The sequence below is a fragment of the Macaca fascicularis genome, chromosome 15, assembly GCF_037993035.2.
Source record: "Macaca fascicularis isolate 582-1 chromosome 15, T2T-MFA8v1.1".
Classification (NCBI taxonomy): Eukaryota; Metazoa; Chordata; class Mammalia; order Primates; family Cercopithecidae; genus Macaca; species Macaca fascicularis.
This window is the reverse complement of record NC_088389.1, coordinates 11,580,913-11,607,922: the sequence shown is the minus strand read 5'-3', so window position 1 is coordinate 11,607,922 and position 27,010 is coordinate 11,580,913. Positions and strand designations below refer to the sequence as shown.

General features: G+C 52.6%; 1 protein-coding gene and 1 long non-coding RNA gene across 22 annotated transcripts in view; one reads left to right on the top strand and one right to left on the bottom strand.

The window, feature by feature from the left end:
• The window catches only part of NTNG2 (netrin G2), an 83,604-nt gene that overhangs the window by 38,805 nt on the left and 17,789 nt on the right, over positions 1 to 27,010 (top strand). Inside the window, exon 6 of one of the 21 annotated variants that reach the window (XM_074016196.1) lies at positions 19,846 to 26,548. The exons of the other annotated variants lie outside the window; for them this stretch is intronic. Within the exon in view, the coding sequence (XP_073872297.1) occupies positions 19,846 to 19,906 (61 nt within the window). The 3' untranslated portion in view covers positions 19,907 to 26,548. Of the gene's footprint in view, positions 1 to 19,845; positions 26,549 to 27,010 lie in introns of those variants that run through there. 21 annotated transcript variants of the gene reach the window in all.
• LOC135967357 (uncharacterized) lies at positions 3,821 to 13,015 on the bottom strand. Its single transcript, XR_012424222.1, has 2 exons — positions 9,080 to 13,015; positions 3,821 to 8,922 (listed from the first exon to the last, which is right to left on the bottom strand). It is a non-coding gene; the product is annotated as an uncharacterized lncRNA (long non-coding RNA).

Below are 27,010 nucleotides of genomic sequence, written 5' to 3'. Positions count from 1 at the left end.
GGCGGCAGGGAGGAGCCGAGGTGGTGGCGAGAGTGTGCAATCAATTCAGAGAGAGAGTAAACACTCTTCAGGCAGCAGCTTGGCTTGTCGTTGAATTGGGTCGGGTTAGATGGTTCAAGGAAGAGCTGAGGCTACCTCCCCTTTTCCCTCTTCATTTCCCCTGGGAAAGTCCAGCCGTGCTGAGAAGCCAGAGACGAAGGACCCGTGACAAAGGGGGATGTGGCACCCGAAGTTCCTGAGTGGGCACCAGGGACCCCCTGGGGGTTCCCGGGCTCTGGGATTTCACACTGAACCTGTTCTGGGGATTCCCTCAGAATTTCATGACCGCCATGTTGCCCAGTGGCTCCGCTGCGGTCCACTAACAAGAACAGCAAATGTTTATCCAGCATTTGCTGTAGGCCCATTTGCTATTGAGTGCTGTTATTAACGGCTTCATGTGTATTTTCTTGTTTAATCAATAGTTGTTTAATTTCCCGATGGTTATTGAATGGTTCAGATCCTGCAAGCCAAGGACACAGCACTGAGCAAGCCGGACCTGATCCCCACCCGCTGGAGCTCTCCCTGCGGGGGCAGTGCTCCCCCAGCCTCATGTTTTCAGATGAGGAGGCTGAGGCCTGTGAGGTCAGGGAATAGAAGGAGATTGCACAGCGCCACTACATGGCAGACAGCTAACATTCAGACACAAGCATGTCCGGGCTCAAGATGGACTCAGCCACCGAGCGGTCCCTAGCCCTGGCCTGGTGGCTGCCTCATTTCTGGTCCCAGCTCTGACTTGAGCCCACCTGGAACTCAGATAGCCTGTATGATGGGGCCATCCCACGGGACTCCCCTCTGAATTGAAGGTTCTTTAATGGGTGGTGGCTCCCTGCTCTGCCACTCAAGTCAGCGATTTCCAGCTCCAAGGGGGACCCCAATGGCAGGCAACAGTGTAGGCAGGAGGGGGAGGACAGAAGCACCTGGCTGCGGAGGAGGAGCTGGAGCAGCTGCAGCCAGCCCAGGGTCCTGGGAAGGAGGGACTGGTACAAATGGTGAGGGGGACAAGAGGTGGGGACAGACTGAGCTCCAGCCCCACCACAGGGGGCAGGTGGGGTGCCAGTGGCTCTGAGAGAAGCACAGGCACCCGCAAGTCCCAGCCACACCCCCTCCCTGCCTCCCGCGGAGCCTGCTCCACGTGCCCATTCCTGGAAGGCAGGCAGGGGGCGGGAGCTATTTTCTCCTTCCACACATGGGGAAACTCAGGTGCGGAGCTTGGAGAGTGGTTGGCTTCAGACTGTGCAGCAAATCTGGGGCAGAATCTGGATTTGAGAAGGAATGAGATCATTCCTTTATGGTGCTTGGAGCGGGAGGGGCCTCTGCTCCCACCCTCCACACGACCATTAAGAGAAGCGGGGCCCAAACCTGACCCAGCATCTCACAGGAGAGCCGTTTAAGACAGGGTTCCCCAGCCCCACCACTGAGAGCTTTGGGACTGGGAGGCTTCGGGTGAGGTCCAGAAGGCTGTGTCTTTGCAAAGCTCCTCAAGTGAGCTGGAGAGGTGGAAGCTGCTGCATCCATGGAGATGGATGACCATAACCTGTTGGAACCTCAGTTTTCTCATCTGTAAAATGGAGAAATAGTAATGATGTCAGCTGCCTGTTGTGAAGAGTCAATGAAATGCTATATTCAAAGAGCTTATCCCAGTATCTCATTCCTCTGGTTAGACGGTGGGAGAGGGAAGGCGAGGAGGCTTAGGATCAGGACTGCCTAGATATGAGGCCATTCCTGCACCCAACCCAGGTACTAGAAGGAGTGTGGAAGCATGCCTCTGGGTTCACAGGGGTTGCCATCCCAAATGTCTGCAGAGGCTGGGAACATAGCTTGTGTGGAAGCCAGGCATGGTGGTGTGCGCCTGTAGTCCTAGCTACTTGGGAGGCTGAGGCAGAAGGATTACTTGAGCCTGGGAGATTGAGGCTGCAGTGATCTATGATGGTGCCACAGCACTGCAGCCTGGGTGACAGAAAGAGATCCTGTCTCTAAAAAAATAAAAATAATAAATAAATTCAAATGAATAATAAAAATAATGAGAAGAAGACAATGTATATGGGTACCTATGGTACCATCAGAAGTGATAGGGAAGGGTGTGGCCTGGGGAGAAATGGAGACAGCAGGACCCTCACAAGACAGCTGACCGAACATTCCAGATCTTCTGCAGTAACAAAGGAAGGTGCACAGCAGTATCTGTATAAAGTCTCTTGCTTTCAAAAATATTGGCACTGACTTCAAAAAGTTGTTTAAACTCTGTGCAGGGGAAACAAAATACACCTGCAGCCCAGGACAGCTCACTAGCTGCCGGGGGCACCCCTGCTCTGAAATGCTCAGTGTCCTCCTGCAGCTGGGGTAGCAGCCGCATTCGATGAGCCCGAGGCAGGGCCAACACACTGGAGCCAGGGCAGGGGCAAAACAGCCCAGCCAGCCCTGCCCACTCCAGACCTGGGAGTCAGAGGGAAGGGGGCATCATCCCATGCAAGTTCCTCTGCCCAGAAAATCCTTGGAAGCTCCAGGGAGGCAGCCCAGCAGGTCCTTTGCCAGCAGGAACAGGAAAGGAGGAATGAGTTCCCCATTCCTGGAGGTATTCAAGCCCAGTGGGTGGTGTTTGTGGGAGATGATGAAGGGAGGTCCTTTGCACCAAATTAAGGTCTTGTGTGCCCATTCTGTTCAACAGGAATAAATGTGGATTAAGGGAACAGGAGAGGCAGGTACCATTTATTGGTTACGTGCCAGGCATTGCATCCTCACCCCCTTTCTGCCCAGGAGGAGGTTGAAGTCCTTGAGCGAGAGGAAACCCGTGAGATCCCAGAGGCTGAGCTGGGCCTGGATGGGCAGATCTGAGCTCTGGAGTGGCCAAGCCCAGCTCCTGCAGACCCAGCTTCCCCAGACCCTACGGGGGTCTAGCTGCTTTGTGTCCCTGGGCCTCCCCCAAGCTGGTTCCCCCCCCCCCATTGACTCCCTCCCCTCTTTCTTGCCTTCTTGATTTCTTTCATAAACGTCCTGTCCCTATTGATCGCCCCGCAACCGGAGATGGACGGACACTGGACAAGAATAGAAACAGCAGAGGGAAGAAAACCGTGGAGGGTGAGCAGGTGGGTGCGGGGAGGGGAGTGCAGAGACAGGCGATTTCAGTCACCCTATTCCTGTACCCACCCTCCCTGCATCTCTTTCTCAGCTGCTCTACAGGAAAAACAGGGGCAAGAAGGGAATTCTGTGATGTTATTCTGCCTGCGCTGACTCCTTGAAACTCTGGGAAGGCAGAGCCTCCTCCCTCAGCAATATTAACTGTCATTCACCAAGAATTCCCATAGCCCAGGTAGCATCCCGAGTCCTTTATGTGCATTTCCTCATTAAGTCCTATCCTGTGAGGATCATTGTCCCCATGACATAGATGAGGAAACTGAGGCCAGAAGATTGAGATATAGATGGAAAGGCTGGGGTGTGGTGGCTGGTGCCTGTAATCCTAGCACTTTCGGAGGCTGAGGCAGGAGGATCACTTGAGTCCAGGAGTTCAAGACCAGCCTGGGCAATATAGTGAGACCCCCATCTCAATGAAAACAAAATAGATGGAGGTACCCATGAGGATGGCTGTTATTGGACAAGCAAAAAATGACAGGTGTCGGCAAGGATGTGGAAAAATCAAAACCTTCATGCATTGCTGGTGGGAACAAAAACGGTGCAGCCACAGTGGAGAACAGTATGGTGGCTCCTGAACAAGTTAAATATAGATTTAGCAATTCTGCTCCTAGGTATAGACCCAACAGAATTGAAAGAAGGGACTTGAACAGATACTTGTACACCCATGTTTATAGCAGCTTTATTCTGAGTAGCCAAAAGGTAGAAACAACACAACTGTTCATCAACAAATGGAGACACGAAATGTGGCCCATCCATACAATGGAATATGATTCAGCCTTAAAAAGGAGGGAGAACCTGACACACGCTGCAACACAGATGAACACTGAGGACATGATGCTAAGTGAAATAAGCCAGACACAAAAGGACAAATACCATATGATTCTGCTTACCCGAAGTCCCTAGAGTCATCAAATTCATAGAAACAGAAAGTAGAATGATGGCTGCCAGGGGCTGGGGGAAGGTGGAATGGGGGTTAGTATTTAATGGAGACAGCTTCAGTTTGGGACGATGTAAAGTTCTGGAGGGGGTGGTGACAGAGCTTGCACAGCACTGTGGATATACTAATGCCACCAGACCGTACACTTAACAATGGTAAGGTGACTGGGTGCGGTGGCTCATGCCTGTAATCTCAGCACTTTGGGAGGCTGAGGCAGGCGGATCACTTGAGGTCAGGAGTTCGAGACCAGCCTGGCCAACATGGAGAAACCCTGTCTCTACTAAAAATACAAAAATTCGCCAGGTGTGGTAGTGGGTGCCTGTAATCACAGACACTCGGGACACTGAAGCAGGAGAATCACTTGAACCAGGGAAGTGGAGGTTGCAGTGAGCTGAGATCGCACCACTGCACTCCAGCCTGGGCGACAGAGAGAGACTCCATCTCAAGAGAAAAAAAAAATGGTAAGGTGATAAATATATACCTATATTTTAGCACACTAAAAAATAAAGGAAATAGATGGGTGGGTGGTCTCCATGTCACACTGTCCAGGTGCAAATTCTGGATTAGGTATGACCGTGGGCAAGTTGCCTAACCTGTCTGCCTCCTTCCCACCTCCACAAAATGGAGACAATCACCCTGGGGTTTAAGTGAGACCATTCAGGGAGAGGAGCCATGGCTGTTGGGGTTGCATAGAAAGAACAGCAGATCACAGAGGGCCTGGAGATTCCTCTACTGGGGCTTATGGGCTCTTAGGAGGGCAAAGGGTGGGCCTCAATGATCCATGGACTCCCTGAAATATATGCTAAGTGTCGTGTGTGTGCAGTCAGTTGGTGAGAGCCCCTAGTCTTTGTTCCATTCTCAAAGGGAGCCCATGATCCCAAAATATTTGGAGAGTCCCTGGAAAGGCAGCTTTGTGTTGTGCTTTTCATTTTTTTAAACCCAACTCTTGGCTGGGCACTGTGGCTCACGCCTATAATCCCAACACTTTGGGAGGCCGAGGTGAGTGGATCACCTGAGGTCAGGAGTTCAAGACCAGCCTGACCAACATGGTGAAACCCTGTCTCTACCAAAAATACAAAAATTAGCTGGGCGTGGTGGCGGGTGCCTGTAATCCCAGCTACTTGTTAGGCTGAGGCAGGAGAATCACTTGAACCCGGAAGGTGGAGGCTTCAGTGAGCCGAGATCGCGCCGCTGTACTCCAGCCTGGGCGACAGAGCGAGACACCATCTCAAAAAATAAATAAATAAATAAAAATTAAAAAAATAAAATAAACCCAACTCTTTGGGGACACCCAGTTCTTTGGGGACAGACATTTTGTTAGGTGCAGTTCACACACCTGCAACTGTACCTCCCAGGCCCCCTGAACTACTGCTTCCCACCAAAAAGCCGGCATGCACAATTCAAGACCACGTCGGCCTCCACTGAGAAATGCCGGTGTTGGGAAGGGGCCAGACTGTGCTAAAGAGTTGGGGAGGTCCACTGCCAAGGCCGGTGGTTGGCCCCTGGGCCTGGGGTCTCCTCTGGTCTTTGGCTCTGCTCCACTGCTGGGTGGGGCACAGAGGGCAGGAGGGGCATCTCAGGCTTGGCCAGGGTCACAGGAGGCTCGGGGAGCCCTGCAGGTGCTTGGGAGAGAGTCACGCACAGCAATGCCTTCCCAGCAGCACTGGACAGAATCGGGGTTCCCTCTTCTCTTGCCTGAGAAGGCATTTCCTCTGCGAGCTTTCTTGCCATCATATTAATTCACTCAACAGATGTTTTTTCTCAGACCTTGCGGGGATGAATTAACACATATTTCTAATGGACACTGCCTTGGTTTCTTGGAGCCTCCATAACAAAGTACCACAAACTGGGGGGAGGTCAGGAGTCTGAAATCAGGGTGCAGCTGGGCTCGCTGTGGACCCTGCAGGAGGGAACCTGTCCCACACCCTCCGCCCTCCACTCGCTCCTGGCGGGGCCGGCAGCCTCTGGCGTTCCTGGGCTTGCAGCTGCGTCACTCCAAGTCTCTGCCTTGTCTTGCAGCTGTCCGCTGCCTGAGCGTCTGTCTTACACGCTGTCTCCCTGTGTCTCTTCCCACTGGGACATCAATCACATCGGATAAGGGCCCGCCCTCCTCCAGCATGACCTCAGCCTAGCTCATATCCTCATCACATCCACGAAACCCCATTTCCATGTAAGGTCACATTCACAGGCAATGGGGGTCAGGATGTCAACATATCTTTTTGGGAGACGTGATCTGGCCCACAGCAGGCACCTGTGACGTGCTCAACACAGCAGGGTGCCAGGGTCCAAGAGCATGGAGGGGCTGACGCTTCCATAGTGGGAGAGCAGGAATCCACAAACCCAGTACCCCCAAGAGCCCACAGGTGAGAAAGAAACCCAGGGCAAGGCCAGGCATGGTGGCTCACACCTGTAACCCCAGCACTTTGGGAGGCTGAGGCTGGTGGATTGCTTGAGCACAGGAGTTCAAGACCAGCCTGGGCCACATGGTGAAACCCCGTCACTACAAAAAATACAAAAATTAGCCAGGCACGGTGGTGTGCGCCTGTGGTCCCAGCTACTTGGGAGGCTGAGGTGGAGGATTGCTTGAGCCCAGGAGGTCAAGCCTGCAGTGAGTTATGACTGTGCTACTGCACTGCAGCCTGGGTGACAGAGCAAGACCCTATCTCAAAACCCAGGGCAATGTGGGCGTGGAGCTGGGAACCAGCCTGAGACCTGGACCCGGGGGTCAGGGAAGGCAAAGAGAAACCTGAAGGGGGAAACGGGGGCACAGCATTTGTGGCAGGGGACAGCAGGTGGGACAGGCGCGGTGCCTTCTAAGGACTCAATGTGATGCGGCTGTGGTGGGTGGGTAAGATTCCAAAGAAGAGCAGGCAGGGCCCGATCATGCCAGCCCTGCAGCCGCGGGAGGAAGTTGGTTTTGGTTGAAGTTTGGTGGGAGGGCTACAGGCAGGGGAGAGGTGTGATCTGATTTCTGGTGTTTGGAAATCTGAGTTGGGGGTGGTGCTGCTGGAGGCCAGCAGGAGACCGGGCGGGTCCTTCCAAGACCGGCAGCAGCCTGGCGGGGTCCTGGCGGGGACAGGGGCTGTGATGTGGGCCGCCTGGAGGTGGCCTTTGGTGGCAGTGTTGTTGCTGAGTGGCTGGTGGGAGCAGGGGGTGGGAGGCATCGTGGGGGACTCCCAGGCATCCGGCTTTGAGACACCGGGTGGATGGAGATGTTGCCTCGTCAAATGGGGACAGAGGTGAGGGAATTTTCTGGAGGGGAATTTTTTTAATTTCTTAATTTTTTTATTTTTATATTTCATATAGCAAAATGGACCTTTGGGGGGTACAGTTCTAGGGATTTTAGCACGTGGATAGCTTCATGTAACTGCCACCACAGCCTGGGTCCACCACAGCCTGTGTCTCCAAAAACTCCCTATGCTACCCTTTGAGCCACCCACGGTCCCCGTCCTGAAACCCCTGGAAGTCCTCAATCTGCTCCCCATCTTTTCTGAAAATCTCCTGTAAGTGGAGTCATGCGGCAGGTGGTTTTTTCAAGGGGTCTCCTTTGTCCTCGACATGCCTCTGAGGCTCATGGCTGGCCACCCGCGTGGCTTAGGTTCGTCACTCCTGAGTAGGACTGTGCTGTGTGCGCGGCACATCGTGGTCTGTTTACCCAGTCTCCGTGGAAGGACGTCTCGGTGGCTCCCAGTCTGGGGTGATTATGAATAGAGCTGCTATAAACATTGGTGGCAAGGTTTTTGGGTGAACATAAGTTTTCGCTTCTCTTGGGTAAGCACCCAGGTGTGGACGGCTGGGTCGTCTGGTGAGCGTGTTTAACTCTATAAGAAACTGCCAGGCCGTCTTCCAGCGCGGCTGTGCACTGGAGGAAGCCTGACTTCTATTTTGGACCTGTTGGTTGTGAGCGTTTTGGAGGCATCCGGAGCATTTGGGCCTTTTGAGTGTGAAGCGCAGGCGAGACTGGGCGCAGGGAGTCCTGAGCTCCGCCGTGCCGATGACGCCCGCCGTGGGGGCGTGCGAGACTTCCGAGAGGAGAGCCGGGGAGCCGGGCGGTCTGCAGCCCTGAGATCAGAGAGAGGGGGATCTGGCAGGGCGGTGCCCCAAAACCACGCGAGAGCCGTGCCTCCAGGGCAGCGGCCACCTGTGTCCGTGCCGCCGAGGGGCCAAGTGGAGGAGCCAGCGTGGGCCCATGGACCTGGGAAGATGGGGGTCACAGCAGAGGTACCCAGCGCAGAGCCCGGGATGAAGGCCATCGTGGGGTGGTTTCAGGGGCGAATGCCAACACTTTTAAAAGAGTGAATAAGAGGTGAAAAAGAGGGGGTGTAGGCAAGCTTTGAAAACATTTGGCTCGGAAGGGGAGCAGGGAGATGGGGTGTGAGCTGCTGGGGGAATGGGGAGGGGAGAGGGTTCTTTCTGAAAGGCGGGAGGCGCGGCAGCGTTGGCGTTGGGATGGGAAGAATCCACCAGGACTGAAGATAGCTGCGGGGAGGGCGGGAGGGACACTGGGGACAGGAGCCGAGGAAGTGATTGGGGTGGGCGGAGAGCTGACAGGACAGAGGGCCCACCAGCATGCGTAAGGAGGAAAGGCTGACTGATTTCATATTTAGGTCAGAAACCCTGCTTCTAACACCTTCTAGAGACTCCATGTCCATCCTGCCAACCCAGGGTGGCCCACCCTGGTGACTCACAGGAGTCCCTTTGTCCTGAGTAAAGAGTGGCACATCACGGGGCCAGCGAGCAGCCTGCCTGAGATTCCAGCTCTTTCCATTTGCTCTTTTCTGGCAAGTCTCTTCCATTTCTCCAGGCCTCAGTTTCCCCACCTGTAAAATGGGATCCTGCTGTTGTAAAGATTGTCTGAAACTTGCCGGCTCAAGTCCCAACACTCAGGAGGTGCCTGAGGAAGGGGAGCCATTGATCCCTCGAAGGAGTCGGTATTTTGTCACCTGAACACACAGCCCATGTTCCTCCGTCACTCACCTGGGGGCCGAGTGGAACTCCTCAGCTTCATCTCCAGCTCTGTCCTCTGTCCCTTCATCAGTCAACAGTCATGCAGGAATGAGAAGCTTAGCTCATAGTAGGTGTAGCCAAAGGGACTTCGGAGGAGAGTACTGCCACCAACAGGGGACTGAGCCCCACCCAGTTCTGCGTGAGCCACGCCCGCTGGGTCTGTAGCCACGACACCTGGCAGGCTCCTGTCCCCCCACCCCAGTTCTGTGGCTTGCTGGACCTCACCAGCCGCGATTGGGCAGGACAGACGGGGCTGGAGAGGGGAAGTTGGGTTGGGAGAGGACAGGCCACATCCAGGCTCATCCTCAGGCCTTGTTCTGCCTCTGGACTGGGCTACCTCCCTCCACATCTCAGCAGAGGGAGCGTTTGGGGGGGGTCATTGCAGAGGATCCCTGGCCCTTCATCCCATATGAAGCCTGTTTTAGACGCACAGATGCTCCCTTAGATGTACCCGCCAAGTCACACACACACGCAGGCATTCACTCATCTGTAACGTGCCCCTGACTCACACATAAACACACACCTGCCCCACCCACACTCGCGAATCCGCTTCCAGAAGCACCCAGTCATAGACACATCACACTCCACACGGCCGCCTTGCACCCCTGCTCACAGACGCGGACCCACAGGATGGGCGGAGGCCTCCGCGGGGCCCCGGGGTTCACCGGAGGCCTTGGCTTGACTGCCCTGGGCTCGGGGCTTCTCTGCGCTTCTCCCCCATGTTGAGGCACCCACTTCATGCTTCGGTTCCTGGAGGCCTCTTACCATTCCGTGGGGCAAAGCTTCTAACCATCCCTCCATCCCACTCTCAGCCTGAACTAGGTCCCAAGGTGGACCCCCCCATCAGCAGCCCTGCCCCCTAGAAGAAAGGTGTAGGCTGGCATCAGGTTTTGGTTCGGGGACATGACTGGCCTCCCTCCCTCCCTTCAGTCTTGCCCTTTCTGTAGTTTTTTGTCCCTAAACACGAACCCAGTCACTTCTCTGCACAATATCTCTCATGGTCTTCTACTGACCTTGGACTCAAGTCCACGCTCTGTGATCACAGACTCACCCTCTCACCTCCTTCTGTAGCCTGGGCTCTGAGACTCCCAAGACCAGCCACCCCAAAGGTTGGGTCCCTCCGGCTGGCCTAGGGCCTAGTCCTTCTGCCTGGAACATGACCTGGCCTTCCCTGGCCTTCCTGTCTGGCAAACTCTTCACCCCTCAAGGCTTGGCTCAGAGAGCACCTCTCTGGAGCTCCTGAAGGCTGGAGACCTGTGCAACCAGCCCCTCGGTCCCCTTCTCCAGCCTTGGCGGCTGGCGGCAATCCCACAGCCTTGCCATAGCTACCATAGCTATGCACGTACACGTCTGACACCCGCCCCCACAGGCTCTGAGCTCCAAGGGAGCAGGGATGGGGTCTGGCTTGTTCTCACCATAGCACCAGCACCCAGAACCAGGTAGGCGTGCTGTGTATGTGTGGAATTCATTCATTAATTCAGTCAGTCATTCATTTGTTTATTCATGAACAAATGAACTTACATGAACAAAGAACTCTCTGGAACTTACTATCTGGAACTATCTTACTATCTTACTATCTGGAACTCTTTCCAGATAAGAAAGAGACTGGAATATAGGCGCTAGGAGGCAGAGAAGCAGGACCAGCTGGGCTTGCTAGCACCCACCCCTGTCGCCTCCCACCCTTCCACCATCACACCCTGCTCCTTCTCCTGTTTTCCTCGTGTGAGAAACGGGCCTCTCTGGGCTACCACCTGGACCTGGTCCTTCCCTCAGGGGTGTTGGGCCTTCCTACAGGGGAAGATGCAACGTTGCTGAAGTCAGCCAGGCTGCTCAGGCTGGGGGTGCCTTCGCAGGCCCTGGCCATACCCACCGTGTTACCCCTAAGCCTCACAGCCAAGCCCACCAGCACCCGCCCGTCAGCCTCAGTCTTGTATGCAAGGAAGCTGCTGCCTCTGGCTTTGTAATGGGTAATAGGATTTATCAATAGACTGAGGAGGTGAGGTATGTTAAAGCACTTAATAGAAAAGGGCTTCGCACAGAAGCCCAAATTTGATTTAGCCAATGAACTCAATTGCCGGCCTGATTGCGTTCCAGGAGGCGCAGCAGCCAGCGTTTGTCCACATTACCCTGGAAAAGCCAGGCTGCACCAGGCGACCGACCCAGACCGCCCAGACCTCCCCTCTGTCCCCACAGCTCTGCCGTTGGTTCCCTGCTTTCTCAGGGTCTCAGGTTTGAATGGCAGTCCTTTGACCCAAACGATCTCAAGTTCTCTCGCATCCAACAGCTTCCTTCCCTCTCATGCCCGAGGCTCCCCCATCTCGTGAATTAGCTAGAAGTCCAGTTTGCTACCACGTTCCTTTCACCATGATCCTCAAATCTGTGTGTCCTCTGGTCACTTGTTACTTCTTAATCAAGCTGGCCTCTGCAGGCTTCCCTCGTGACCATTTGTTGCTTCTCCGGCTACTGTTCATCTCTCCACACTGCTTGCCCGAGCCAAGGACACATCTCTGCCAACCCCGCAAAGAAGACCAAAACCCCCAGGTCACAGTGTTTCATGACACCTTGACTCCGGCCTGGGCATAGCAGATGAGAATTACCATGTAGAAAAGAAGGACTTGAGGCTGGGCGCGGTGGCTCATGCCTGTAACCCCAGCACTTTGGGAGGGCGGATCACCTGAGGTCGGGAGTTCGAGACCAGCCTGGCCAACAAGGTGAAACCCTCATCTTGACTAAAAATACAAAAATAAAAACAATTTTTTTAAATTAGCTGAGCATAGTGGTGCATGCCTGTAATCCCAGAAACTCAGGCGGCTGAGGCAGGAGAGTCACTTGAACTTGGGAGGCGGAGGTTGCAGTAAGCCGAGATCACGCCACTGCACTCCAGCCTGGGTGATGACAGAGCAAGACTCTGTCTCAAAAAAAACATTTTAAAAAAAGGACTTGAGAGGATTTCCATTGGTCATCACCAACCTCGAGGCTGTCCATCCATTGGCCACGGCCACCCACTGGCTGGGGAGGGGAAGCCCCTTGGCCATGTGAGCCCCCAGCCACCTCCCAGGGCGGCATCCTTCCTCACTGCGGTCCAGGCCCCCAACCCCAGCTCTGTGAGTCCTCAGGAATGTAGCGCCCTTGTTGCTTCAGCCTCCTGCTTCATCCTGCGGAACACGCCAGCCTCCCGTGCGAGCATCTCCAGGCCAACGTAAGATCTGAGATTTGCTTTAGGTTATTTTGTCCATAACCCAGAGGCTCATGAAAAATATTTTTCCAAAAACAAAAGAACACTCTTCACCCAAAGATAAATGCAGTATCTTGCAAGAGAAATTGGAAAACATTGCTGGCTGCTTTAAAATAGTACTTTAACTTTAGCCCCCAAGGTACCAGAGCTCTGCGAGGCTGGTCTCAGTATACCCGACGTGTAATAATGTGGGGATGGGTGGTAACATACCAGGAAAGAAGGACCAGGCAATGTGATTAGTGACCAGCAACCCCCATGGTCCTACAAGGAGGTGCTTTGAGAGAAGCTGGGGACTAGCTCTCCCCGCCCAGCACCCGCCCACCCCAGTTCAGAGCCATCGCCATGAGCCCTCTGAAATCCCCGTGGGGCTTTGCCTTTGCAGGGAGCCAGCCCTGGGGCCTCCTCCTCCCTGCCCAGCTCCGGCACCATCCCTGGCTCGCTCACCCAAACTCACCGCTTCCTCCATCGTTCCCCCCAAGGAGTGGATGACATCACTCTTTCCGGCAGCCAGGAGTTGACCTACATTCCACCCGCCCTCCTGTCTGGGAGACTCTCCAAACCCCCCGCTCCTCTCTCCCTGGGAGGAGGGAAGGGCCCCGCTCACGATTTTTGTGGAGTGACGGTGCCAGGCCCGGGTCCAGATGGTGCCCCCGCAGCAGCTCCTAGGCACTGCCTGCCCCTCCCCGCAGGGCAGGGCACGCTCCCGCCTGGCACGGGCCAGGGTCCCTGTCATCCTTCATGTGGCTGTCGGGCCCCCAGCTGAGCCTGCCACGTTTCCCGGAGAACTGTTGTCTGGGCTGGGCTCTCCCCTGGAAGTGAGGCCCGGTGCTGCCTCCTAACAGTTGTGGTCTCCGGGGGCTTACTAGGGATTCGTCAATTCAAGAAAAAGGGAAACTTAGCTGAGAAGCTGGCTGTGACTCTGTCTTTGGGCTAGTATCCAGCAAGCGAGAGAGTGCGCCCCATGTCAGGCCATGAGAGAAGTCAGGGTCCGAGCAGAGGGGCCAGACAGCCACACGGGTGAGCAAGGTAGCAGGAGCAGGTGGCCCTGCCAGATGAAAGATGGGATGCCAAGTTAAACCTGAATTTCAGATAAACAAGGGAATCATTGTTTTTTTAGGATAAGTATGTCCCAAATATCTCATGGAATATACTTGTACTAACAAAATAAGTAGTTATTTATCTAAATTTTTTTTTTTCAGAGACAGGGTCTTGCTCTGTCACCCGGGGTGAAGGGCAGTGCAGTGGCACAGTCACGGCTCACTGCAGCCTCAACCTCCTGGACTCAAGCAATCTTCCTGCCTCCGTCTCCTAAGTAGCTAGGACGATAGATGCTCACCACCATGCCCTGATAAATTTAGAGTTTTAAAAATTTTTTTGTAGAGATGGGGGTCTCACTATGTTGCCCAGGCTGTATTCTCGAACTCCTGTTGTCAGGTAATCCTCCTGCCTGGGCCTCCCAGAGTGCTCGGATTACAAGCATGAGCCGCTGTACCAGGCCTAAAATTCAAACGTAACTCTGTGTCCTGTATTTTTATTTTGGAGATCTGGCAATCATTGTGGCATGGGGCTCTGTGGGGCAATGACCCCGAGAGGCCAGTGAGGGCTGGGCATGGTGGCTTATACCTGTAATTCCAGCACTTTGGGAGGCTGAGGTGGGCAGATCATTTGAGGTCAAGAGTTCGAGACCGGCCTGGCCAACGTGGTGAAACCCCATCTCTACTAAAAATACTAAAATTAGCCGGGTGTGGTGGTGGGAACCTGTAATCCCAGCTATTCGGGAGGCTGAGGCAGGATAATTGCTTGAACCCAGGAGGCAGAGGTCGAAGGGAGCTAAGACCAAACCACTGCACTCCAGTCTAGATGACAAAGCGAGATTCCATCTCAAAATAAGTAAATAAATAAAGGATAAATATTTGGCAATATATTACTGAATCCTCCAAGAGGCCAGTGGGTGTGTCACCCCTTGTGGGTGGCCCCAGGGGCCTGGAGAATAGGTTGATTATCTCTATTTTGGGGAGCTGCAGGCTACAGAGAGAGGCTCTGGGGTGGGTGTTGGAGGGGACGGCATGAATAAAGGGCCCTGCCCTTGGGGCCAGGCACCTCGGGGCTGCCAGGTAAGGCCGATCTTTGCACCTGGGAGCCCCTGTACTCTCATCTCCATCCCTCCCTCTATCACCTGTTGGCTGTTGACAATAGCAGCAATAATAATAGCTGACATTTCTGGAGGGCTTGCTCTGTGCCAGACCCAGTGCTGAGCACTCGAGGGTATCAGCTCAGCTCGACCCCTGACAGCCCTGCCACGTGGAAACAGCCACTTCCTAGGGTTACAGGACGCTGACTGATTCCCCAAGGCTGGTCACCTTCCTGCCTTTGCCCAGCTTGAGGGGTCAGAGGTTTTTTTTGTTTTTGTTTTTGTTTTTTGAGACGGAGTCTCGCTCTGTCGCCCAGGCTGGAGTGCAGTGGCCAGATCTCAGCTCACTGCAAGCTCCGCCTCCCGGGTTTACGCCATTCTCCTGCCTCAGCCTCCCGAGTAGCTGGGACTACAGGTGCCCGCCACCACGCCTGGCTAGTTTTTGTATTTTTTTTAGTAGAGACGGGGTTTCACCATGTTAGCCAGGATGGTCTCGATCTCCTGACCTCGTGATCCGCCCGTCTCGGCCTCCCAAAGTGCTGGGATTACAGGCTTGAGCCACTGCACCCGGCCGAGAGGTCAGAGGTTTGAACCCGACTGTCTGGCCACCATGCAACCTGATGCTGCAGCCCAGCTGAGACACTCACTGGCCTTTAACCCAGCAGGTGCTCCGTGCCAGATGCTGCACAGAGGGCTCCCTTGCATTATCCCCTTCCTCCCTTGCTTCTTTCTGCAAACATTGAACGCCTTCTCTGTGCCAGGCAATGTGTTAGACATTGACCAAAAATTAAACCCAGAGAAGTGACTTGCTCAAGGTCACCTAGCAAATCAGTAGCAAACCCTGGGTGAGAATCTGGCTGCTGACTCAGCCTCTCTCTCTCTCTCTCTCTCTCTCTCTCTCTCTCTCTCTCTCTCTCGCTCTGTCTCTGTGTGTGTGTGTGTGTGTGTGTGTGTGTGTGTGTGTGTCAGTCCCATGGAGCCTTCCTGCTGCTGTCTGAAGAGCTAAAGCCGTGGGATTCTGCAATGGAGCAGGGGTGGAGAGGGAACAGCCCTGGTGGCCTGGGAGGGGTCTGCTGGCCTCATGGGCTGGCCAGCTTGCCCTGTCTTTATGTTCATTATTAAATCATCTTTTCTGATGGATGAGCTGAAAAGCGCTGTGTCGGGGGATCAGGTGGCCCAGGTGATGGTTTTCTGTGAGATTGATGGTTCCTGAGGGTCAAATTCAGAGAGCAATCCCTTGGGAAAATTGATCCCACAGAAGAAGGGGAAATATCTGGGCTGGAGTGCAGCCAGGAGCCCAGACTGCCCACCCAGGTCCAGATCCAGACTGCCCACCCGGGTCCAGACCCAGACTGCCCACCCAGGTCCAAATCCAGCCTGCTCACCCAAGTCCAGACCCAGCCTGCCCACCCAGGTCCAGATCCAGACTGTCTACCCAGGTCCAGATCCAGACTGCCCATCCAGATCCAGACCCAGACTGTCCACCCAGGTCCAGACCCAGACTGCCCACCCAGGTCCAGATCCAGACTGCCCACCCAGGTCCAGACTACCCACCCAGGTCCAGATCCAGACTGCCCACCCAGGTCCAGACTGCCCACCCAGGTCCAGATCCAGACTGCCCACCCAGGTCCAGATCCAGACTGCCCACCCAGGTCCAGACCCAGACTGCCCACCCAGGTCCAGACCCAGACTGCCCACCCAGGTCCAGATCCAGACTGCCCACCCAGGTCCAGATCCAGACTGCCCTCCCAGGTCCAGATCCAGACTGCCCACCCAGGTCCAGATCCAGCCGGTCCACCCAGGTCCAGATCCAGACTGCCCACCCAGGTCTAGACCCAGACTGCCCACCCAGGTCCAGACCCAGACTGCCCACCCAGGTCCAGACCCAGACTGCCCACCCAGGTCCAGATCCAGACTGCCCACCCAGACCCAGACTGCCCACCCAGGTCCAGACCCAGACTGCCCACCCAGGTCCAGATCCAGACTGCCCACCCAGGTCCAGACCCAGACTGCCCACCCAGGTCCAGATCCAGCCGGTCCACCCAGGTCCAGATCCAGACTGCCCACCCAGGTCCAGATCCAGCCGGTCCACCCAGGTCCAGATCCAGCCGGTCCACCCAGGTCCAGATCCAGGCAGAGGCTGGTGCCGGGAGGGCATGTGGCAAAGGGGGCTTCTTTCTTCTTCTGTGGCTGCATTTCCTTGGCCGTGGCTTGGCCACAGAATTGGTAAGCAGGGCCATGGGTGGCAGGCATGGGGGCATCTGGCTTAGTGGCCCCTTTCCTGGCCTTCTTTGTCCCCATGGTATGGACGCAAAGCCAGCACTGAGAGAGACGCAGGGGGCAGGTGGCTGTGAGATCCAGCTTTAGTACCATGCAGCCCCGGGTGCCAAGCCTGCTTCTTCCACCCAGAGCCCTGGCCCTTGACCCATCTGAGCCTCACATTCTCACCTGTAAAGTGGGAAGGACAGCGCGTTCTGGGTTTTCATGAGGATTTGATTAAGAATGCATAGCGTCTGTCCACGTATGAGCGCTCAGCAAATTATTTCTATGTGCTTGCTTATTTATTTCATTTACTTCATCTCCCAAGGGCCTTCCAGAATAGGGCAGAGAAATCACAGAAGGCTGGCAGCCTGAGGCAAGGAGGGGAAGGGTGTGCCTCTGTCTGGGGGAGCTGTGGGGTGGCTGCAGTTCCAGGAGCCTGTGTCTGTCCAAGAGCCAGCAAACTGAGACTTTTCAGGCTCTGCCCACTGCCTGCTTGAGACCCTTCCTAAAGTGGGGTTCACCGGCTGTGTGACCTTGGGTAAGTTGCTTAACTTCTCTTGCCTCGTTTCCTTGTCTGTGAAATAGAGATAGTAGTAGTATACTCTGCATAAGGTTCCTATGAAGAGGTGATAACTTCACTCATTGAAAGCTCTGAGGATCCCTGGCCCTAGGAGCTCTTAAGTATAAGAAATGGAAAACTGGCATGTCCTGGGCACCTGTTTGTCTTATGCAAGAGCTTTGTAGACTGTCTTGCAGCTGATCCTTCCAACAACTCCATGAGGCGGTGTTACTGCCATCCTTATTTTACAGATTAGGAAACTGAGGCCGAGTGAAATTCAGCAACTTTCCTGAGGTCACACAGTCGTTGGCAGAAGATCCTAGGCCAGTGGGGCCCGGGGGATGGGGCTACCATCTCACAGTCACCCAGAAAGACAAAAGGAAGGCACACAAACCCCAGTGGGCACTGCTCTGCGCCAGGGCTTTTGTTTCGACCCAGCCGCGATGAGCGTGGGTGATATGGCCGGTGTGGTCCACATCTCTCCTCAGGGCCAGGGTCAATGGTGTTTGTAGCAGCCTGTGGCATACGCAAGATATTGTTTCCCGCTCTTCAGGTGAGAAAAGCGAGATTCGGTTGGTTAAGAATTTGTGCAGGCCACACAGCTGTGTGCAACATGAGCCGGGCAAAAGCCCCGCCCAACAGCACCACGAGGGCTCCCGGCTTCTGCCACATGGGCCACCCAGGAACACAGACGCTAAGTTTGGCTCTGAATCGAGCTGCCTGGATTCAAGTCCTGCCTCTGCCCCTTATCAGCTGTGGAACCTCAGGCAGCTCACTTCGCCACCCCAGGTCTCAGTTTCCCCATCTGCACAATGGAGATAATAATGACATGTCATTTGGAGGACTGCTGTGAAGGGCTGATGTGCTAATTCGGGTGGCACTCTCAGAACAGTTCTTCATGCAGAGTGAACACTCTCGCATCAGCTCTCTACCCAGGAGCCTTCCTTTGAGGCACAATGTGATAGGGTTTTTTGTTTGTTTGTTTGTTTGTTTGTTGAGACCAAGTGTTGCTCTTGTCCCCCAGGCTGGAGTGCAATGGTGTGATCTCAGCTCACTGCAACCTCCACCTCTTGGGTTCAAGCGATTCTCCTGCCTCAGCCTTCTGAGTAGCTGGGATTACAGGCGCCTGCCACCACACCTGGCTAATTTTTATAGTTTTAGTAGACGGGATTTCACCGTGTTGGTCAGGCTGGTCTTGAACTCCTGACCTCAGGTGATCTGCCCACCTGGGCCTCCCAAAGTGCTGAGATTACAGGCATGAGCCATCATGCCTGGTCACAATGTGATAGGTTTATACAAATAGGAAAACAAATCTCTGAAGATTTTTAGGAGAGATACTGCAAGAAAAGCCTGTAAGCTGTCAGCATGCAGATAAGCCCTTCACTGTTTCCACACACCCCATTCATTCATTCACGCACAGCTTTGATGCACACGTACAGTCCACACATTTAAAGCGTACAATTCAGTCGCTTTTAGGTTATTCACAGAGTTGTGCAACCATCACCACAGGAGATTTTAGAACATTTCCATCACCCTAAAAAGACACTGTGGCCGGGCGTGGTGGCATATGCCTGTAATCCCAGCTACTTGGGAGGCTGAGCCAGGAGAATCACTTGAACCTGGGAGGCAGAGGTTACAGTGAGCTGTGATCGTGACACTGCACTCAGCCTGGGGGACAGAGCAAGACGCTGTCTCAAAAAAAAAAAAAAAAAAAAAAAAAAAAACACAAAAAAAGCCATCTATCTATCCTAGACATTTTGTGTAAATGAAATTATACAATATGGCTGGGCACAATGCTTCACGCCTATAATCCCAGCACTTTGGGAGGCCCTACCTGGAGGATCACTTGAGGTCAGGAGTTCAAGACTAGCCTGGCCAACATGGCAAAACCCCGTCTCTACTAAAAACACAAAAATTAGCCAGGTGTGGTGGTGGGCGCCTGTAATCCCAGCTGCTCAGGAGGCTGAGGGAAGAGAATCACTTGAACCCAGGAGGCGGAGGTTGCAGTGAGCCAAGATCATGCCACTGCCCTCCAGCCTGGGTGACAGAGCAAGACTGCATCTAAAAAAAAAAAAAGAAAAGAAAAGAAAAAGAAAGAAAGAAAGAGAGAAAGAAAGAAAGGAAAAAATGAAGGAAGGAAGGAAGGAAGAAGGAAAGAAAGAAAGAAAGAAAGAAAGAAAGAAAGAAAGAAAGAAAGAAAGAAAGAAAGAAAGAAAGAAAGAAAGAAGGAAGGAAAGAAAGAAGGAAAGAAAAAAAGATTATACAATACGTAGTCTTTCATCACTGACGGCTTTCATTTGGCATAATGTTTTCAAGGTTCATCCGTGTCATAGTGTGGATCAGTATTTCATTTCTTTTTATGGCTGTATAGTATTCCATTGCCTGTTTACACCACATTTTTTTTCCTATTGATGGACATTGGGTTGTTCCCCCCTTTTGACTGTTATTAGCAATGCTGCTACCAACATTCGTGTACACATTTTGTGTCCCTTTCTCTTGGTTTATACCTCGGTAGAATTGCTGGGTAACTCTCAGTTCACCTTTTGCAGAACTTCTAGACCACTTTCCAAAGCAGCTGCAGAATTTTACATTTCCACCAGCAGCGTATGAGGGTTCTGATTTCTCTGCATCGTCACCAGCAGGTGATTATCTGTCTCTTTGACTCTGCCTATCCTGGCGAGTGTGAAGTGGTATCTCATTATGGCTTTGATGTGCGTTTCCCTGATGGCTGTGATGTTGAGCATCTTTTCGTCTGCTTCTTGGACATTTGTATGCCTTCTTCGGAGAAATGTCTGTGCAGATCCTTTCCTCATTTTAAAAACTGGATTATTTGTCATTTTATTATTGAGTTTTAAGTGTTCATTAGATGTTCTAGATATAAATTCCTTTTTAGCTATGTCATGACTTGCAAATATTTCTCCCATTCTGGGGATTGTCTTTTCACTTTCCTGACAGTGTCCTCTGAAGTACAACAATATTTAGTTTGGATGAAGTCTAATTTATCTGTTTTTTTCTTCTGTTGCTTTTGCTTTTGGCATCCTGTCTAAGAAACCATTGCTTAATTCAAGGTCATGAACATTTGCCGCTATGTTTCCTTTTTTTTTTTTTTTTTTGAGACACAGAGTCTCGCTCTGTGCTTAGGCCAGAGGCCAGGTCACCCTGGCCTGACCTCATGCTTCTAAATAACATTTCTAAAACATGAACTTTAAGCCAGGCGTGGTGGCTCGCACCTGCCATCTCAGCTCACTGCAACCTCTGCCTCCTGGGTTCAAGTGATTCTCATGCCTCAAGACCTCCCAAGTAGCTGGGATTACAGGCACCCACCACCACACCTGGCTAACTTTTGTGTTTTTAGTAGAGACGGGGTTTCACTATGTTGACCAACTTCAACTCCTGACCTCAGGTGATCTGCCTGCCTCAGCCTCCCAAAGTGCTGAGATTACAGGCGTGAGCCACCATGCCTGGCTCCTACATTTCCATCTAAGAGTTTTCTAGTTTGCAGGTCTCTGATCCATTTTGAGTTCATCTTTGTATGTGGTGTGAAGGATCCAACTTCGTTCTTTTTATGTGGGTTTCCCATATTATTTATTTATTTATCTATCTAATAATTTCTTTAAATTAATATACTTTAAAAATTTGGCCTCACTTAGGTAGTATTTTTGAGATCCCAGGTCCTATGAGTTTGACATTTAAAAAAACGTACTGCGTATTCAAAAACAGATACTAGCCTGCGAAGCTGTTTTACAGTCTGTGCGCCCGTCTCCCCCAGTCTTCTGGTACACCCCACTTGGGGAGCCAATGCTGATCGTGAGTTTTATGGAGAGGGAGAGTGTAGCAGGGGGTGATTGGAGGTAGGGATCGTGAAAGGCCTCCCCAGAGAAGCGGCATTTGGCCTAGAATCTCTCACCACCTCTAAGTATTATTAGCTCTAGGAGAAGGGGCGGAGCCTGTCGTACATTCCAGGCAGAGGGAACAGCATGTGCAAAGGCCCAGAGGAAAGCAAGATGAGAACATCTGCTGGACAGAGATGTGGAGAGAGAGGCAAAGAGACAGGAGAAGACGAGACGTGGAGAAAGGTGCACTGAGAGAGTCAGAGAGGCCAAGAGGTCATATACAAACACCATGTCCACACACACACACAGAGGCAGTGCCACCCACAATGACCTGCAAAAGTCAGGGAGACCAGAAGCACCCGCACTGACCAGCTACCATGTCTGTGCCAGCCTTGCCAGCCTTTCCCCACACTGTGCCAGCTCCTCCCTGCAGCCCTGCCAGGCAGGGCAGTTCTCTCCTTTGGAAGAAGCAGCACTGTGCTTGTTCTGGGGCTCAGCCATGGAGTTGAAGAGGCCAGGACATCTTCTCCTGTTCCCGAGGAAGACAGGACTGATAGGAGGGGCTGGCCAGGATGGAGCCTGGGCAGAGCCAGCTGGGGAGGGACGTCTGGATTTGGGTCAGGAGAAACCAACTGTGTGACCTTGGGCGACTCCCCACCTGCACCACCCAGCCTGTCCAACTCCGACATCCAGTGGCTACCTATTATCACCGTTACAATATGCTTCTTGGAATCAGCCGGTCTTCCATGCATCTTTACTAAGCCAAGGTCAATGTGATCGCCCAAAGTTGATGGCAATCTTTTCTTTCTGTAGCTGGTATCTAAAAATATCCCTTCTTCAGGCCAGCAGTGCCGAGCACATCCCCAGTTCCATACAGCTGCAGTGCTCCTCTCCGGCCAGCTCAGGGAGGTGTTAGACAGGAATTCAGAAGAAGGAAATTAAAACCTCCCCAGGTCAGATTTTGCAGACAAACTCTTGTTAGACAAAGTCAGACAGATTTCTTCCCTGCAGGTCTTGTCAGAGCCTTTAATCTGCTGAGACGTACTATGACCCTCAGTGGAGTGAGGTGGGATCAAGGAGCAGATGTCAGGGGATTTGGAGGGCATCATATGCTTGACCAAAAAGGTTTAAGCATGGGAACTTTCTGTGCCATCTCTGGGATCTGGCGTCTCCAGAAAGAAGGGCTGCCCGTACCAATAGGTGCCTGCTGTCCTTCTCTGTGCCTTTACCAGAGCTAAGCATATAGCAGTCCTGCAGCACGCGTGTGGCAATGGAGAGACGGGAATGCCAGGCAAAGAGTGAAGAGGCTTTTTAATGCTCTATTTATTTCAGCTTGGTGTTGCAGCAAAACCTCGGCAGGGTTAGTGTCCAGGCTCTCAGGGAAAGATGGAGTTAAAATAACACAGACTTCAGTGGTGGCTAGCACTGCTGGCCAGGGCTCTTGCTCTGCCTTGGAATTCTGTTCCACAGAATTCCAGAGACGTCCTTCGTCCTAGGAACTGAGCATCACAGCACAGTGGACACATGTAACCTAAAGCGGTGGGTTCCCGAGTACCCCCCTCTCCCACGGCCCGTCCAGGGGCTGCGGATTCTCTCCTTCTCCTGGGAGGAAAGGCGTGAGCTCAGAAACCCACCACCTTCTCCCCCCTCGCCTGACCTCATGCTTCTAAATAACATTTCTAAGACATGGACTTTAGGCCAGGCGCGGTGGCTCACACCTGTAATCCCAGCACTTTGGGAGGCTGAGGTGGGCAGATTGCTTGAACCCAGGAGTTTGAGACCAGCCTGGGCAACACAGGGAGCCCCATCTCCACAAAAAGTAAAAATAAAATTAGCCGGGCATGGTGGCACGAGACTGTGGTCCCAGGTACTCGGGAGGCTGAGGAGGGAGGATCGCTTGAGCCCGAGAGGCAGAAGTTGCAGTGAGCCCAGGTTGTGCCACGGCACTCCAACCTGGGTGACAGAGTGAGACCCTGTCTCAAAAAACAAAAGGATTCCATCGCCTGGATGTACCATAATTTCCCTAACCATTCTGCAGGATAATTCGAGGACAGAGAGAAGCCCCTGAGGAAGAAGGCAGCCCTGGTGACCAAAACTGGCAGATGGGGGTTACCTGGGAGCCCCAGGGCTGGTGGATGCAGGGGCCACTGTTTCCCCACCCAGATCCTTGCTCTGGAAGGTGCTCCCCAGAGGACCCTTCATTCCCAGTCAGATGGGGACAGAGGCGGGGCAGAGCCGAGGGAGGAGGGCTCAGATGAAGCGCCTGGCAGGACTGATATATGAGGGAGGCCGGACGCGAGGAGGGAGATTCACAGCCTGTGGTGTCCAGGAGGATTTGGGGACTGTGAGGTAAGAAAACAAAAAACCTCACCCAGCGCAGTGGAAGGGGAGCATGAAGAGAGAAGAAAATGCCAGTTACACATCCTCAAGACAATCTCTGAATGGACGAGCGCCAGTCAGGGGGAAACGGAAGTTGCACTGAGCCAAGATTGTGCCATGGCACTCCAGCCTGGGTGACAGAGTGAGACTCTGTCTCAAAAAACAAAAAGATGCCCCGCACCCCAGGCACGACGGGTGGGACCAGGTGCCCTGCCCTGGTCCAGGCCTCTATTCACAGGGTCTCACTGGTCTTTCCCTGCCCAGGCTTTTGTCTCCCAGACAAACCAGTCTCCATGAAGCGGCCACAGCAATATAAAATACGGCCCAGAGCAGGACACACTTAACCTGTCAAAGGCTTGCAGAGTAAAATCCCACCTGTCTCCTGGTCTGGCCTCCTCCACTCCCCAGCCTCATTGCAGACCTCCCGGGTGGAACTCCTTTCAACCCCAGGGCTTTCCTCATGCTCTTGCCTCTTTCTAGAAGGTTCTCCCCTTCTGGCCCAGCAACTCTTGATCCTCTTCCAGGTCTTAGTTTAAAACTGTTCTTCCTGAAAATCCTGGACTCCCTTAGTGCCTTCTTTGCACAACACATGGGCTCTTTTAACGGTTGAAATGAACACTTGAAGAGGTGTGTGATTCTTACTTTTATAATTAATAGACTTTATTTTTAGAGCAGTTTTAAGTTTACAGAAAATTGAGCAGATAGTACAGAAAGTTCCCATTTCCCCACCACCCCTGCACAGTTTCCCCTATTGTGGAGTATATGTGTTACAATGATGAGCTAACACGGATACAGTAGCATTCACTAGAGCCTGTTGTTTACATCAGGACTCACTCTGTGTTGGACACTTCTGTGGGTTTTGCCATATGCATAATGCCAGGTATCTACCATTGTGGCATCATAAACAATGGTTTCACCACCCAAAAAATCCCTGTCTGCCACCTATTTATCCTCCCTCCCTGTCCCCTCCAATCACTGATTTTGTTCTTGGTCTCCCAGCTAGACCCAAAGCACCATTAGGGCAGGGAGCCATCTGCTTTGTTGACATTATACTCACTGTTCCCAGCTCAGAGCCCCTGCCACATAACAGGGGCCTGATAAATATTTTTCTTTGCATCTTTTAATAAAAATAGGATTCTACTAAACCCATTGTTCTGCAATTTGCTTTTTCCAAATATTGACAATATATCTTGGAAATCTTCCCATCTCAGAATATAGAGCACACACTCTCTCTCTTTCACTTTCTGTTATGGAGAATTTCCAACACAAAAGAAGACAGAATCTGCTATGACAAACCTCTGTGTACCTCTCGACTGCAGTTATCAACTAGTGAACCTTCCTGTTTCATCTGTACCTCTGCCCATCAGATAGTTTCATCTGTAAATATTTCTTTTTTTTTTTTTTTTTTTTTTGAGACGGAGTCTCGCTGTGTCGCCCAGGCTGGAGTGCAGTGGCCGGATCTCAGCTCACTGCAAGCTCTGCCTCCCGGGTTTTTACGCCATTCTCCTGCCTCAGCCTCCCGAGTAGCCGGGACTACAGGCGCCCGCCACCTCGCCCGGCTAGTTTTTGTATTTTTTAGTAGAGACGGGGTTTCACCGTGTTAGCCAGGATGGTCTCGAACTCCTGACCTTGTGATCCGCCCGTCTCGGCCTCCCAAAGTGCTGGGATTACAGGCTTGAGCCACCGCGCCCGGCCTCATCTGTAAATATTTCTATGTGTAGCTTTCTCTTTTTTTTTTTTTTCTTTTTTTGAGATGGAGTCTCACTCTGTCTCCCAGGCTGGAGTGCAGTGGTGCAATGGCTCACTGCAACCTCTGTCTCCTGGGTTCAAGTGATTCTCCTGCCTCAGCCTCCCAAGTAGCTGGGATTACTGGATGCACAACTACACTTGGTTAATTTTGTATTTTTAGTGAGATGGGGTTTCACCATGTTGGACAGACTGGTCTCGAACTCCTGACCTCAGGTGATCTGCCTGCCTTGGCCTCCCAAAGTGCTGGGATTACAGGTGTAAGCCACCACGCCCGGCCCTTTTTTTTTTCTTTTTTTTTTTTCTGGAGTCAGAGTCTTGCTGTGTCTCCCAGGCTGGAGTGCAGTGATGCAAACATGGCTCACTGAAGCCTCGAACTCATGGGCTCAAGGGATACTCCCGCCCTAGCCTCTTGAGTAGCTAGGACTGCAGGCATGCGCCACCACACTGGCTAATTTTTTTATTTTTTGTAGAAACAGGATCTCACTATGTTACACAGGCTGGCCTCAAATTCCTGGGCTCAATCTATCCTCCTGCCTCAGCCTCCTAAAGTGCTGGGATTATAGGTACGCACCACCATGCCTGGCCTGTGTGGTTCTCTAAAACATAAGGACTTTAAAAAACATAACCACGATATTATCATCACACCTAGTAAACATCAATTTAATATCATCTAATATAGGCAATGTCCAAATTTCCAGTTATCTCATATATATACGTTCCATTTGTTTGCGTGTTTGATTTTACAGGATGTTTGAACCAAGGGCCAGAGGAGCTTCACGTCTGCCATTAATTGGTATACTTTTGAGGTTTCTCCTGCTCTAGGTCCATCCTTTTTCCATATCAATTTTTTCTCCAGTCAACTCGTCCCTTGGAAAAAGTGGATGATTACTGCCGGAGATTCCTCCAGTCCAGATCTTGCAGATGGCGTCCCCTGGTGTCGTTCCGGGTGATGCTCTGTCCTCTGTCTTTCTTATGTGCTCACAGCTCGGTCTAGAGGCCTGATCTGATTCAGGTTCAGTTGCTTTGGCTTAGGGTGAGGGTGTGTTCTTCTAGAGACGCTCACTGTCTGCTGGCCTCTCAGTGGGAAATTCTGGGCTGGTGCGGCTCAGTGCCTGGAGCCATTCATTCATCAGGGACTGCAAATTCTCCTGTGAAATGCTTCTACAAAAAAGAAGCTTCCCCTCATCAACTTTCGGTTACCCCGAGGTACAGTTTATATAGGACAGGCAGGAGAAATGCTTGATTCTTTCCCTTTATTTACCAGCTTTCAGAATAATGAGTCGCCTATAAATATTTGAATGAATGGATGAATAATACATGTGTGAATGACCTGATGGGGGTGTGGGAGTTGGGGGTTCTGTCACCCTCAAGGGTGTGGCCGTGGACCACAAGCTGACAGCAGAGGTCCAGCCCGAAGCCAGGTGCCTTTCTACACAGTGAGGTGCAGCCCGTGGCCAGGTCCCTGTCTCCACCAGGGGCTGGCAGCTGCCTCTGCCACCCATCAACCCACCTCAGTCAAAAGCTAGGTAATCAGAAGCTGCATTACTAAGAATCTAGCATCAGGGACAAGGGAGTACCATCACTCTCCCCGACTGAGATGTGAGGAATCCTTGAAACCAGCATCGGAGCGGAGAGGAGAGCCGCGCAGTAAGTGCAGCGGTGGCCTTCGGAACGCGGCGTTGATCTCTCCGCAGGAAGGGGAATCAAGGAGTTTCTGGCCTAAAGGTTAGGCTGGTGGCCTCCAGGGTTTCTT